The sequence below is a fragment of the Neofelis nebulosa genome, chromosome X (genome assembly GCF_028018385.1).
Source record: "Neofelis nebulosa isolate mNeoNeb1 chromosome X, mNeoNeb1.pri, whole genome shotgun sequence".
Classification (NCBI taxonomy): domain Eukaryota; kingdom Metazoa; phylum Chordata; class Mammalia; order Carnivora; family Felidae; genus Neofelis; species Neofelis nebulosa.
The window spans coordinates 46,133,898-46,149,008 of NC_080800.1; the positions used below are offsets into that span (position 1 = coordinate 46,133,898).

A 15,111-nucleotide genomic window follows, 5' to 3' on the forward strand; every position below is an offset into this window, starting at 1 on the left:
ACATAGTAGGTTGTGTGCATGATTTCCTTTCTTATTTGCTTCCATATAACATGTCAGTTGAATGTTTCAGGTAGTCTATGGAAAGGAAGGAGAGGAAGAGGACATTGACCAGCAAATAGCTTTTTGTAACTAAATTAGAATGTATTTTTAAGGTGACTCATATATTCCATCCAACTGGGCTTAACTTAAAGAAATACCTTGAATTGGGAAAGGGGTGTGTATGTGTGTGTGTGTGTGTGTGTGTGTGTGTGTGTGTGTGTTTGCATGCCCGCGCGCATGTGTGTGAAGCAGTTTAAAACAGTTGTGGTTCTTTTTTAAGTGAGAGCAGTCATAATCCCCATTCTTTAATATATATGCATATATGTGTAATTTTTTTTCTCAGCAGGCACTATCATTACCAAATTTTACTTTCTTACTCTCCTAATCCTTATTCCTATTGCAGCGGCCTCAGGAAGTGATTTAAAAAGAGTGAGAGACAGTGACTTCTCATTCTAACGCCTAATTAGCAGACGACAAAATTAATGTCATCCAATGCCTGGGTGGCTATGGGTCATGAGAACCTGAGTTTTGTTGATTTCTAAATTGCTCCCCTCCAACTTCAAGGCGTAGGCTCCAACCTGATGCCAATATTTAACTTCCTGTTTGCTCCTGTGGAATTTAAGCCGTGGTCAACTGAATGGATTTATAAGCCCATATTTGGACTTGGATGGAGGTAAGTTGTAAGGTAGCTTTTGTGAAATACTGGACACAGCAGAAAGTATAAAAGACATTGTAGAGAGAAGAAAAATGTCCTCTTAGGTGACTCAGGAACTGTCTGTGGCTGCTGAACAAGGAGCCACAGCTGGAACTGACAGCAGCCCCTCTTTCTAGAGAAGGGCGGCAACTTCCCATAAGACCAGAGGCTTCCTTTCATCCAACCAAGAGAATCTGAGAACAAGCTTAAATCCCTACAGGACTGAAGCTCAATGTTCACAGACTCTGGGAGTGGCATTTCCCAGAGGCCCCTGAAGTGCTGACATCTAAGCTTAACCTGCGTGATGCTTAATGTCACAGTATTTATTCTCCACCATGTGTAATGCAAACCTCACACTTCCCTCATGAAATGGGAACACAGTAGGGAAATGGGGCCCCTTGGCTAAACCCCACAAAGTATGGCATTCAGCTGTACCCTAGCCCAAGCACAGCTCTGCACAGGATACCAACCATCCAAGAAATCATATGTACTCTTTTCTTGTGAGTTGCCTCCCATCTGTACCAAACGACAGTTGCAGTATACAAAACAGACGATGTTATCTGAATTTTTCATTTTAATTCCAATTAGTTAATATACAGTGTTATATTAGTTTCAGGTGTACAATATCGTGATTCAACAATTTCACACATCACCCAGTGCTCAACATGAGGCGTGCACTCCTTAAACCCCATTTCTGAAATTTAATGGGAAACTTTGCTAGTGGAACTTATATTTCATCAGCAACTACACATTTTTGTAGCCCCGTGGCTCATATCAAAGATGTCCTTTGTGTCTGAAAACACTGAATTCCCAAGGATGAGGACAAAATGGGGGTTCTCACATGTATTTGCACGTACTTCTATAACAGCATGTAGTAGTCATTGGGAATTTTCTGTAAAAAGACTAATGGTTTCCATATGGTGGTTTGTAATCCATAGTGGGTCATGAGATTAATGTTGTGGGCCAGCCACAAGCAGCATTTTAAAGAAATGTGATAAAATAAAACAGAAAATATCAGTGTCCTGCATATAGAATGTACCCATAGACCACACACACACACACACACACACACACACACACACACACTTTATGTATGTATGTATGTATGATGTATGTATGTATTTTTTATATATTTATTTTTCAGATTGAGAGCGACAGAGTGCAAGCAGGGGAGGGGCAGAGAGAGAGAGAGAGAAGGAGGGAGACACAGAATCTGAAACAGGCTCCAGGCTCTGGGTTGTCAGCACAGAGCCTGACGCGGGACCCAAACTCAGGAATGGTGAGATCATGACCTGAGCCGAAGTCAGATGCTTGACCGACTGAGTCTTCCAGGTGCCCCACACACATACATTTTAGTGCCTACTGAATTATATTTAAAAATGCATATTTTTCATGCATTGCAATAGAAAAGTTTGAAGGTCACTAGTTTAGAAGGTATTAGACCAATGCCCGGAGGCCATCTCTTCAAAATACATGAAGAAGATGGGTTGGGACCTGCTCAGAGTAAGTTCATTGTCGTCAGTAGCTTTCTATACAATGCTGGAAATTGTCAGTGTAGTTTACTTTGGTTCAGCTTTACATTAGCTGCTTGACCCTAAGCAAACTCGTGGAATCCTGAGGTTATAAGAAGAAAATCTGATGAGTGGTAAGGGGTTTTGATCATTATCTCTGTCAATGCCCAATTTTCTATTGTCTTTTTCTACAGCAGCAATGTGTGTTCATGGGTGTGCTTCTGCACTTATCTGATGCTGCCTTGATCCATTGTCTTTTTTCCTTTTCCCTTTATCATGCTATCATGTGCTTCTTTAGGAATCCAGTGACAATGCCATTTATGTTGTTCAGTGTTGAGTACCAGCACCCACCCAAGACTGTCTCTGTGGTGTGATTCCAGATGGAGTTCTGACTGACTGACTTCCCTTGGTTCCTACCCATTTTCTGACTCTGGTTCTCTAAATTTTCTGTGGATTCTGTGAACTACTCAATTTTTCCTCTGATAAATTTGTTTTTTGCAAAGCTAACCTTGGCTGCAACCAAGGGCCTAAACTGTTTGAGACTTTAGTACAATGTGTGAAAAGTAGGTACCTGTCATTTACAGACATGGTGGTGTGTGGTGGGAAATCTGGGCTTGATTATCTGGCCTAATTGGGATTGAAAGCAATAACAATCCAACAATCCAGTTAGTATTTAGGGATGATAATTTTTCAGCCCCGGCAGGACGGGGGGGGGGGGGGGGGGGGGGAGGCGGCAGTGTTTACATAGTTCATTAAATAATCATCTCGGGGCACCTGGGTAGCTCAGTTGGCTAAGTGTCTGACTTCAGCTCAGGTCATGATCTCACGGTACATGGGTTCGAGCCCTGCATGAGGCTCTGTGCTGACAGCTCAGAGCCTGGAGCCTGCTTTTGGATTGTGGGTCTCCATCTCTCTCTCTGCCCCTCCCCTGCTCACACTCTATCTCTCTCTCTTCTTCAAAAATAAATAAATATTAGGAAATAAAAATAAAAACAAATACAAATAATCATCTAATATACCTGACTCATGACAGAAAGTTTCTATTTCAAGGCAGGGAAAGAGGGACTAAGTTGTTGCTGCCGGAGAACAGTAGTAGGAAGGGTCTGAAAATTTGAAGGACTGAAGTATAAACAGTTTAATGAAAAATAACCATTGTAAATCTTTAAGCTATCAGCTCAAGATCCGTATTTCAGCTAGAGGGTTGAGGTAGTTGAACAACAGGTTGCAAGTTTGGCCCTGTAGGTTTCTTACTTACAATGATGAGTTGCATTCACAGCCTCACCAGATTTCTTTTATGTCGATGTTAAGGTAAACAGTGAATTGGCATATGGCTGTAGACAAAGTTTCATTGCAAATATTACATTTGCTTATAATCCTATTCTACTATTTTCCTTTCCATCACATAACTTTAAACCTTCTCAAGATTGGCTGTTTTTTGTGTTGATAACCAATTCTGTCTCAATACTTGGCTTTGAAAACTTCCTAACTCTTAGTAGGAGAAATCTCATTATGGTGAGGGTAGAAAATAGCTGCAGAAAAACAGAAACTAGTGTGATTCATAAATTGTCCATGTACTGGGAATTTTAAACTTTTTAATGTTTATTTATTTTTGAGAGACAGAGAGAGAGAGAGAGAAAGAGAGAGAGAGAGAGAGAGAGAGAGAGAGCAGGGGAGGGCCAGAGAGAGAGGGAGACACAGAATCCAAAGCATGCTCCAGGCTCTGAGCTGTCAGCACAGAGCCCAACATGGGGCTTGAACTGCAAGATCATGACCTGAGCCGAAGTCAGATGCTTAACCAACTGAGCCTCCCAGGCAGCCCTGTACTGGCAATTTCAAATGAAGGATTCTGAAAGACACCTGGACTTCAGAGATGGTGGTCAGGACAAGAGAAATTTACCTTCTACTCAAAAAAGATCTGTAATTGTGATTGGCTGTCCTTCATAATATTTCTTCCCCTGTCAGTACCGTTTAAATAAATAGCTCTTTTCTTTAAGGTGCATGCTTTTGAGTTTTCCCCAATCTTTTTTTAAGATTTGTTTCTAATGTTTATTTATTTTTTAAAAAAATTTTTGTTTCGGGGCGCCTGGGTGGCGCAGTCGGTTAAGCGTCCGACTTCAGCCAGGTCACGATCTCGCGGTCCGTGAGTTCGAGCCCCGCGTCAGGCTCTGGGCTGATGGCTCGGAGCCTGGAGCCTGTTTCCGATTCTGTGTCTCCCTCTCTCTCTGCCCCTGCCCCGTTCATGCTTTGTCTCTCTCTGTCCCAAAAATAAAAAAAAAAAAAAAAAAAAAAAACGTTGAAAAAAAAAAAAATTTTTGTTTCACGTTTATTTGTTTTTGAGACAGAGAGAGACAGAGCATGAACGGGGGAGGGTCAGAGAGAGGGAGACACAGAATCTGAAACAGGCTCCAGGCTCTGAGCTGTCAGCACAGAGCCTGACGCGGGGCTCGAACTCATGAACTGTGAGATCGTGACCTGAGCCGAAGTCAGCCGCTTAACCAACTGAGCCACCCAGGCGCCCCTTTAATGTTTATTTTTTGAGAGGGAGAGAGCGAGAGAGCGAGAGAGAGAGACAGAGTGTGAGCATGGGAGGGGCAGAGAGAGAGGGAGACCCAGAATCCAAAGCAGGCTCCAGGCTCTGCACTGTCAGCACAGAGCCTTATGTGGGGCTTGAACCCACACAATGTGAGATCATGACCTGAGCCCCGAAGTTGGACGCCTAACTGACTGAGCCACCCAGGTGCCCCTCTCCTTCAATCTTAAGAGGAACATTGACTCTCACATTTACCTGCTTGGAGGTAAAACAAAACAAAACAAAACAAAACAAAACAAAACAAAGCAAAAACAACCTATGACTTTGTTGAAGTTCTTATTTAAACCAGGTTTGTGAGTCAATGTCTCATTTCATTATCAGGGCTGTATTATTGGAGGCCTTAGATGATTGAAGCCCTTCCAACCCCAAACCCAAATGAACCTTCCTTGGCAGACTGAACAGTCCCTCTTCCCTTGTGTGATGAGGTTATTTTTGCCTTGCTTGAGGATGCTGATGGGTCACCTTGCAAGGAAATCTTAGTTCTCCCCATGTCCTGATATTTCCTACTTTTTCCAAACATAAAACTATAGTGGATCCCACTCCGAGGAAGTATGGTTATGAGGTTATATCCTGTAGTAGAGTGTTATATGAAAAAAAGAACTAGAGTTACTCACTTATTTGTATCTCATCCTTCGGGTAATATACTTGGGAAAGGATTCTGAAGAGTCTACCAAGGAGGGAAAATATAAATTTAGATCAGGAGAATGTTATCAGTATGAGTGTCTTTAAAGGAACTTCTAAATTCTATAGAGTAGGTCAGTCAGCTGAGTATATTGGACTCCTTACATCATCATAGAGATTGGAATATATCCTGTCTGGTACAAATATTTATTCTGTACTTGGTTTTTCTTTCACTGCCTGTCATCCTCCTCAACACACCATCATCTGTGATCTTACTGAATGTTTTATACAATGTAATAGTATCAGTATCTTGCTCGTATTAGTTCCAAGCAAGAAAATTGTTTTATAGACCACATGGAATTGGTGATCTGGTTTTACCATACACCTTTTTATCCAAAAGCAGCTGGCTTTATACAATATTGAAATAATTCACCAAAGTCCCAGTGAGAGCATTTTACTAGCAACCAAAGATTTTCTCCATGTTGCATGGCATATAGTTATAGACCTATAGTAATTTTGTTTTGTTTAGGTTCTATTGTCCAACCTCTGTTCTTGCTCGCCTGTGTTGCTCCTTTCTGATTCTTTGGACTATTTTCTCTTCCACCCTCCTTCCACCCCACTCCCATATGATGTGTGCTGTGCTGCTGCTGTTGGTTACCCAGTGTTTACACTAAGCCAATGATCTTGGCTTCACCCCTTTTAGATCTGTTCAGTTTTGTTGTTGAATATGCCAGCATGGGATGCATAGTTATCTAATACTATTGCAAAAGGAGAACTGACATAGAGAAACTCGGAGAAGCAACTGTGGCTGCATTGCCTTCCAAGTGAAATGATCAGGAGAATGTATTTGTAGGTGTCATTGGTGACACCTTGCAGATGAGAGCTTAACTGTATGCCAAGGGAGAGCTAAAGACCAACAGCAGAATATTGGAGTCCTCTGTCAAGGAGCCTCCATGGTGGCCTAGAGCTGGAAGGCTTTGCCCATGGAGACACAGAGGAGGAGTCTGGTGAGTCAGCTTGGACCAGGGGCCCTCAGGTGAGGGAAGGCAAGAGCATAAAACCTAAGTCTATGTCCCCCACTGAGAAGAAAAGCTAGTAAAAACAAGATAAAAGGGGCCAGCCAAATGCCTGAGGCTGGATAATCCCCTTGCATACTTTTGGCTTCTGTAATCTTGTTTGCCTCCTGCCTCCACTAACTACCCATGTAGCACCATTGATAAGGGCCCCCTCCCCTTTATCTTTTGTCTCTCAACCCCTTACCATCCCAGCCATAAAAGGAGGCCGATGTCACGGTTTGGGGCCCAGCCTTTGGAGGTGACTCTGCTGGGCCAGCACCGGTGCACAATAAACAGTCTTTTCTGATTCCCTGAGTGTGTGTGGCTTGTCTCTTCCTGGGTGCCAAGTATTTGCTGTAACACCACAAGTTTGGAGGGAAAGGCCGCCTTAGCTTCCCCATCCTTTTCCTCACCGAAGGTCAAAATAGGGGCAATTTCTTGCCAAAAAAGGAGCCCCTTATCTGTCTACTCCAAAACTGGCTTTCTTCTGTAGAAGAATTGAGAAACTGGTGAGGACTGTGAAGCTTAGAGCTCTGTTGGAGTCTTCTAAGATGGTGGGAATGAGGAAGCCATGGTGTGTGTGTGCCCATACCTGAAGCCCAGGCTTCCTGGAGGAAGAAGGACTGAAGAGTGTGTTATCACCTGGGGTAAGAGTATTGTGGATCACTGTTGTTGGGAAGACAAAGCCCAGGAGGCTAATGTGTGCAAATACGCCTTTACTGCTAGGGCTCATTAGCCCCCACAGAGCAAGAGTGGAAAAATCCATGCTGTGGCAGCCTTGTCAGCTTCTACAACCTTTTCCTTGGAGAGCCGCTTGAAATTGCAGAATAAATTGTCAAGAGTTTTTTTTTACCCCAACATTTGACTTAGCAGAGTTGTGCCAGGGACCAGATTATGGAGAACTTATCTATAACCAGGGATCAATTTTAAAGATGTCTGTTTCATTTTAGTCTTTAAAAGCAAGTTTAATTCTTGTTTTCTTTTCTACAGATTTTATTTTAAATTATTTTTATAATAATAACAATATTCCAACATGTTTCAGTATTTGTTAGGCTCCGATGATGGCAGGGCACAACACAATGATACCTAGAGATGAAAGAACTTTTTATTATTTAAAGCTCCAAAAGAAAACAGGTTGCCACACAGGGCCACACAGGGCCACACAGGGCCACACAGGGCATTGAACCCAGGAAAAGGGTAACTTCAAGCTGGAACTGTAGAAAGCAGCTTATATATGGCAAGCAGAGTGGGGTTAGCTAAATTTCATGGGTTTCCTGGGATTGGGTATTATAAATAATTCTGTAAGCGCAAGGAAGTAGGGAATGTCTCTGGATATTTGGCATCTGACAGTAAGTGTTGTAATTCAGGAGTGTTAGAGCCAGAGAAGGGAAGCGGTTGGACTTAAGAAACTGTGCTTGGAGTGGAATTGAGAATTTTACCCATGATGTCTTAATTCGGACAAAATAGAACTTGTGAGATTTATTACAAACAGATAGGGAAGCAATTGAAACCTTTCTTCTGCCTAGTTTCACTTTTATTTGTTTAACGTTATTAATGCTTTTACATATTTTACATCTTTATTCAAAATGTCAATCTGTGGATAATTCCATGTGTAAAGGCAGGGGGTGGATCCATAAGGGATGGAAAATCAAGTGATAAGGGCCTCAATAGGGGATTTAACTGTTAATTACCATTGCCAAAGTAATGTGCCACAAGAAATGACTTGGTAAAGGAGTTGGTCTTTTTACTTTTTAGTTCATTGAAAATATATTTTGTGAAGGCAGGGTTATTCATGGCATAAAACACTTCGTATCTTGTCCAAAAAGGAAAGAAAAAAATCCCGTAACCTGGTTTTAAGAAATAAAATCATTGAATTAGGTGATTTAAACAATAGGAACTTTTCACTGATGTCATATTACCAGTAGCACAAATTAGTAAGATTTTCTATATCTATCTATATCTATATTGATAGATTAGTATAGATATAGATATAAACATAGTGTAAAGTATAAGTCACAGCTTTTTTTTGCCTTATGGATATCCAATTGTTGTACAGTCATTTGTTCAAAAAACAACTTTCTCTGTAATGCCTGAAGTTCCAAAACCTCCCACAAAAGACCACCAGAGTCGTAAGTCAAAGCCAAGCGGCAAGGGTCGTTTACTGCAGGTTCGAACCTGGTCCTCTGCGCACTCGTCGCCGGTGACGCAAGAGGCCACGATTAGGGTTGGTATAGCGTTTTTATAGACAGAGACAAATAGCACAGGGGAGGTTTTTACTTGTGGCGGGAGGAAGAAAGGGGGAAGGGGGTAGGTGAGGAATGTGCTAAGCAAGCAGGTTTACAGAAGCGAGAAATGCCGGTTAGTTTGTATACAATCACTCATTTCATTACATATCAGACTACATTTAGGAAGTTTTACAGCCCATTCTACTACACAGCGGGTTACAATCAGGAAAGGTCTCACAATGCTCATAGCAAACAGCAAGCAAAACAGACTTCTCAGCAATTGTATTTCTTATCAAAGATCCATAATAAGCAGAAAAGAGAACCTAGCTTTAAACTAAGGCAGGGCTGTCATTTGGATTCAAAGCTGTTCCTTTCATTCCCCCCTTTTCCTTGTGCCTAAAGAACCAATCTTGGATCTTTAGTTTTCTATTTGTAATGTCTCGAGCGGTTGGTACTGAGTTCGTAAGACCATTAATTGTACAGCATTGAACCTGTCTTGGACAAAATTAATAATTTTGTTTATGATGCAGAGGCCTAATGTGAGAGCGAGAAGTAGAATGGCCAGAGGCCCAAGTAAAGCGGAGAGCAGGGTAGTATTATAGACTTCCTGGGTTTCTAAATTAGAAACCTTCCAAGTTAAAGTATAGGGTATGTGGGGGTTGCCCATAATACTTATCAGTCCGTAGGAGGTGAGCAGGAGCACGCTAGTGAGTGTTCCTCCGATCATTGTGGGTCCGGAGCTGCTGCAACAGTCTTGGTATGGGACACCCAGGCTTTGGTTTCAGCTGGTTTTCGGGGTCAGGTTTTCGACGCAGAGTCAATTTTAAAGGATGGGTCTTACTCTGGTCAACCGTCCAGGCGGTGTTGGCTTCCGGCACGAAGTCTTCTCGAACCGCAAAGGGATCAGCTGGTCGGGCGTGGGTGTAATGGATCCAGGTAGCAATCCCGTCGACTTTGAGAGCAGTGGGTGTGGTTAGGATCACAATGTAGGGTCCCCTCCACCGTGGTTGGAGGGTCTCTTGCTTGTGTCTCCGCACGTATACCCAATCTCCGGGTCGGTAGTGATGCGGCTCAGGAGGGGGCCCGTTTTCATAAATGGCTCTCAATCGGGGCCAAACTTCCTGGTGGGTGTGCTGGAGTTCCCTCAGGGAAATAAGAAGTTTATGATCATCAAATTCAGTTAACACATTAGACTGTAGGTTGGGAATTATAGGGGGGGGCACTCCATACATGATTTCAAAGGGGGTTAATCCCAGTTTGTAAGGGGAGTTCCGCACCCTGAACAGAGCGTAGGGGAGTAAGACTACCCAATTAGCGCCAGTCTCTATGGTCAATTTAGTTAAGGTCTCTTTTTTAGAGTTCTATTCATTCTTTCTACCTGTCCTGAGCTTTGGGGTCTATATGCACAATGTAGTTTCCAATCAGCCCCAATAAACTGCGCTATCCCTTGTATTACCTTTGAAATGAATGCTGGTCCGTTGTCTGATCCTATTAGGGTAGGAAATCCGTACCTGGGTATGATGTCTTCTAACATTTTCTTTGCTACTACCTGCGCAGTCTCATGCTTGGTGGGGAAGGCCTCTGTCCATCCTGAAAAGGTATCTATAAACACTAACAAATATGTATATCCATATTTTCCAGGCTTTACCTCGGTGAAGTCTACTTCCCAATAGGCTCCCGGCCTGGTTCCGCGGGTTCTGGAGCCAGGGTTTTTCCCGTGGTTGGTGGCGTTAGTTAATTGACAAGCTTTACAGCTAGTGACTATCTGCTCAATTTTTGTCCTGGAGTCTTTAATAGTGATCCTAGCATGTCTTATTAAGTCTTGCATTTTTCTTGTGCCCATATGAGTGGCTCGGTGCATCTTGGATAAGACTTTATTTCCCATTTCTTCTGGGAGGATTATGCTACAGTCTGCTGCTCTCCACCATCCGTTAAGGCACTGAGTTAAAGGTAATTTTTGGATCCAGTTTAGGTCTTCTTTAGTGTAGGCGGGATTTTCTGGTAAGCTAGCTGAACCGGGGTCTGGTAGGGTGGTCATTAAAGCATAGTCCACCTGTAAAGCCGCCTCTCGGGCCACCTGGTCAGCCAAACTATTTCCTCTGGCCACCGGTGTGACCGGTTTTTGGTGGCCTGGGCAATGTATGATGGCTAGTCGTTTAGGCAGCCAGAGTGCCTTTAAAAGAGCCAATATTTCTTCTTTGTTTTTGATAGTTTTCCCCTCTGCAGTTAACAGCCCCCTCTCTCTGTATATAGCTCCATGTATGTGGGCCGTAGCAAAAGCATATCTGCTATCGGTATACACGTTTAGTTTCTTGTCTTTTCCTAAAGTCAGTGCCTTGGTTAAGGCCACAAGTTCAGCTCGTTGGGCAGAGGTGCCAGCTGGCAAAGGCTCTGCCCAAACAGTCTCAGTTTCAGTTGTGACTGCTGCCCCCGCGTACCTTTGACCCTGATGTACAAAGCTGCTGCCGTCAGTGAACCAGGTAACCTCAGCGTCTGGTAGCGGGTGATCCTGTAAATCTTCCCGAACTCCATGAACCTGTGCCAATATCTCAGCGCAGTCATGGAAGGGTGTATCCAAGTCCGGGTCTGGTAACAGGGAGGCAGGGTTTAGTGTTCGGGGGGAGGGGGGGGAGCATAAATGATTCTGAGGGGATTTAATAATAGTCCCTGGTAGTGAACCAGTCGGGCGTTACTTATCCATTGGTCAGGAGGTTGTTTGAGGACTCCCTCGATGGCATGAGGGGTTGTAACATGTAACTCTTGTCCCATAGTTAACTTATCAGCATCCTTTACCATTAGAGCTGTAGCAGCGATCATACGGAGGCAAGGGGGCCAGCCAGCCGCTACTGGGTCTAGTCTTTTTGAAAGATAGGCAATGGGCCTGGGGCATGGACCAAGGAGTTGCGTCAGCACTGCTTTGGCTACCCCCTTGTTTTCATCTACGAAGAGATGAAAGGGTTTGGAGACATCGGGGAGCCCTAAGGCTGGCGCCGACAATAGGGCGAGTTTGATTTGCTGGAAAGCCTGCTCAGTTTTCTCTGTCCACTCAAAGGGCGCCTGTTCTCGGGTGACCAGGTAAAGAGGCTTAGCTATCTCGGCGAACCGAGGTATCCACAAGCGGCAGAACCCGGCCAATCCCAGGAATTCTCTTACCTGCCTTCGCGTTGTGGGTCGGGGGATGCGGAAGACGGTTTCCTTCCGTGCATCAGTGAGCCATCGTTGGCCTTCTCTTAACAGATACCCCAAGTAGGTTACCTCGGATCTGCAAATTTGGGCTTTCTTTGCTGAAGCCCGGTACCCCAGGGCACCAAGTGTCCGGAGGAGATTTTTGGTGCCTTGCAAGCAAGCTTCGGCAGTCTCAGCAGCGATTAAAAGATCGTCAACGTACTGCAAGAGAGTCACTTTGGGGTTTTGATTCCGGTACTCACCCAGATCCTCGTGAAGTGCCTCATCGAACAAGGTGGGTGAGTTTTTAAATCCTTGGGGGAGCCGGGTCCAGGTGAGTTGCCCATTTATGCCTCTCTCAGGATCGGACCACTCGAAGGCGAAGAGCTCTTGACTTTTGGGGGCCAGAGGCAGGCTGAAAAAAGCATCTTTTAAATCAAGGACAGTATACCATTGTCTTTCTGGGCTGAGGGCACTTAGGAGGGTATAGGGGTTGGGTACTGTTGGGTGTATGTCCATGACTCGGCGGTTAACTTCTCTCAGATCTTGTACAGGACGATAGTCCGCACTGTTAGGTTTTCGTACAGGCAGCAGGGGGGTGTTCCAGGCTGAATGGCAGGGACGCAAGATGCCTAAGTCTAGGAGGCGACGGATATGTGGCGTGATGCCATTTCTGGCCTCCATTGACATCGGGTATTGTCGGACCCGAACTGGATCTGCCCCTGGTTTCAGCTCTATGAATAGAGCTGGGCGATGTTTAGCCAACCCCATACCCCCGGTTTCAGCCCATGCCCCTGGAAACTGTTGGAGCCAGGGCTCTATGTTTTGACTTTGTGAGGGTGGCCCCTGGTGGAGTCGATATTCATCTTCTAATCTTAGAGTGTGGTAATGGGTTGGTTGTGAGGGCCAGTCACTTGGGGGCCCCCTGGCGTAAAATGAATTTGGGCCTCCATTTTAGTGAGTAAGTCTCTTCCTAATAAGGGGCATGGGCTGTCGGGGATGACTAGGAAGGAATGGGTGACCTTTCCATTTCCTAGGTCCACAGTCCTCTGGGTGGTCCAGGGATATTTTTTTATTCCGGTAGCCCCTTGGACCCAGGAAGATTTTTTAGAAATTTTTCCATGGGGCCTGATCAAGACCGAATGTTGTGCTCCTGTGTCAACTAAAAATTGAACTGGGTTCCCCTCCACTTGTAGGGTTACCCTAGGTTCGGGGAGGGGATCCGAACCCCGTCCCCCCTATTCTGCCTCTTGAGTGAAGAGGGCGGGTGTGGTTTTTGGCTGCCACGGTTTTTGATCATGACGTGGCTTTTTCTTTCTAGGGCATTCTCGGGCCCAATGGCCTTTTTCTTTGCAATAGGCACATTGGTCCTTATCTAGGGGCTTTTGTTTATCCAGGGGCTTTTGGACAACAGCGGCCAGGACTTTGGTCATTTTCTCGGTGGCTTTAAGTTGCCTGTCCTCTGGAGTCTCTCTATTATTAAAGACACGCTGGGCAATGCGGAGTAAGTCCTGAATCTGTTTTCCCTCCAGGCCCTCTAGTTTCTGGAGTTTCTTTTTAATATCAGTGGCTGCCTGATTTACAAAGGCCATTACAACAGCAGCTTGATTTTCGGGGGCCTCGGGGTTCATGGGGGTATACTGTCTGAAGGTTTCCATTAATCTTTCTAAATAAGTGGCAGGGCTCTCTGTCTTACCTTGTATTACTGAATACACTTTTGCCAAATTAGTGGGCTTGCGTGCAGCAGCCCGGAGACCCGCCATTAGAGTCTGGCGATAAATGCGTAGCCGTCCCCTACCTTCTGCCGTGTTGTAGTCCCAGCCATCCTGTGGGGGTCGGGTCAAGGGAAAAGCTGCATTAATGAGATCAAGGTTAGCAGTGGGTTGGCCGTCATCTCCAGGAACCAGCTTTCTTGCTTCCAATTGAATTCTTTCTCGCTCCTCGGTGGTGAACAGGATTCGGAGGAGCTGCTGACAATCATCCCAGGTGGGTTGGTGGGTAAACATAACGCTGTCTAAGAGACTTATTAAATCTTTAGGGTTGTCAGAAAATCGGGCATTCTGGGTTTTCCAGTTATATAGGTCACTGGTAGAGAAGGGCCAGTATTGAAGTCGGGGGCTCCCCGTCTCATCGGGAGGCCCTATTTCCCGTAAAGGTAAAGCTACGGTGGAGTCAGGAAGGCGGAGTCCTGGCTCATGTGGGGCCCGCCTACGGGTACGTCCGGCCGGCCCTTGGACTTCGCCCCCACTAGGCATAGGCGCGGGTTGAGCCTCCCTATTCTCTGGTTCTCCTATGGGCTGGGCTACGGGAGGCTCTGCCGGCGCAGCAGGGATAGGGGCAGCTTGCGGAATAAGAGGAGGAACCTGGTAAGGGGGAGGGTCAAAGGAAAGTAAATCTTGGTTGTCGGGGAGAACAGGGGGTGCAGTTGGAGTTGGCGGCTTGGGAGGGTTGATAGGTTTAGCCGCTAGGATTCGGCATGACTCTGCTATTAAGGAAGTGGCCATCCAAGGAGGTGGGTTTTCTACTAAATCTTGCCACACCAGAATATAGGGAATCTGATCCGAGTGACCTTCTTTCCCTGGTAGGAAAATTTTTTATTTTACTTTAAGGACCACAGGGAGGCAGAAGGTTCCCTCTGTAGGCCAATTGACCCCAAAGGTGGGCCATTCAGAGCGGCAATAGGTGATCAACTTCCTTTTGCGAATGTCTAGGCTTAAGTTGTGCCCTCTAGCTTTTATGTCCCTGAAGTTGGCGAGAAGGAGGGAGAGAGGGGTGCTCTGCGTTTGGCCCATGTTATGATTCTGAGGAAGAGGAGAAGAGAAGGGGGCGGCACGGAGGGGGCCCTGAAGCGGCTGAAATCAGCGGTGGAGTTCGCACAGGCGACCTCCGAGGGTGAGACCCCTGGCGGCCTGGCTGGGCCCTGGGCGGAGGGGCAGGAGGGAAAGCCGCAAGCAGCTGAGGAAGGAGGAAAGAGGAACAAAGGATGGAATAATTAATTCTGATCAGCCGAAAAAACACTTAATTCCAATAAAACATCCGACGCACGAAAGAAAAACAAGAGCCAACAAGAATCTCTGACAGTGGTTTCAACTTTCTGGGGCCGTCTCGGCCAGCCCAACAGAAAGGGTTATGGCTAGGACGGCGGTTATTACAAGGGCCCAGGGGTGACAATACATTTAGACTGACATAGAAGCACTCGCGTACTCGCCCG

General features: G+C 45.3%; 1 protein-coding gene across 1 annotated transcript; it reads right to left on the minus strand.

Annotated features, from left to right (window-relative positions):
* Nucleotides 1-8,665: 8,665 nt before the first annotated feature.
* On the minus strand, nt 8,666-14,750 carry LOC131502361 (uncharacterized). The gene is given in 3 exon segments (XM_058713101.1): nt 8,666-10,087; nt 10,090-11,321; nt 13,699-14,750. Coding segments are annotated over 3 exon segments (2,586 nt in total). The 5' UTR covers nt 14,405-14,750; the 3' UTR covers nt 8,666-9,439.
* Nucleotides 14,751-15,111: the final 361 nt, after the last annotated feature.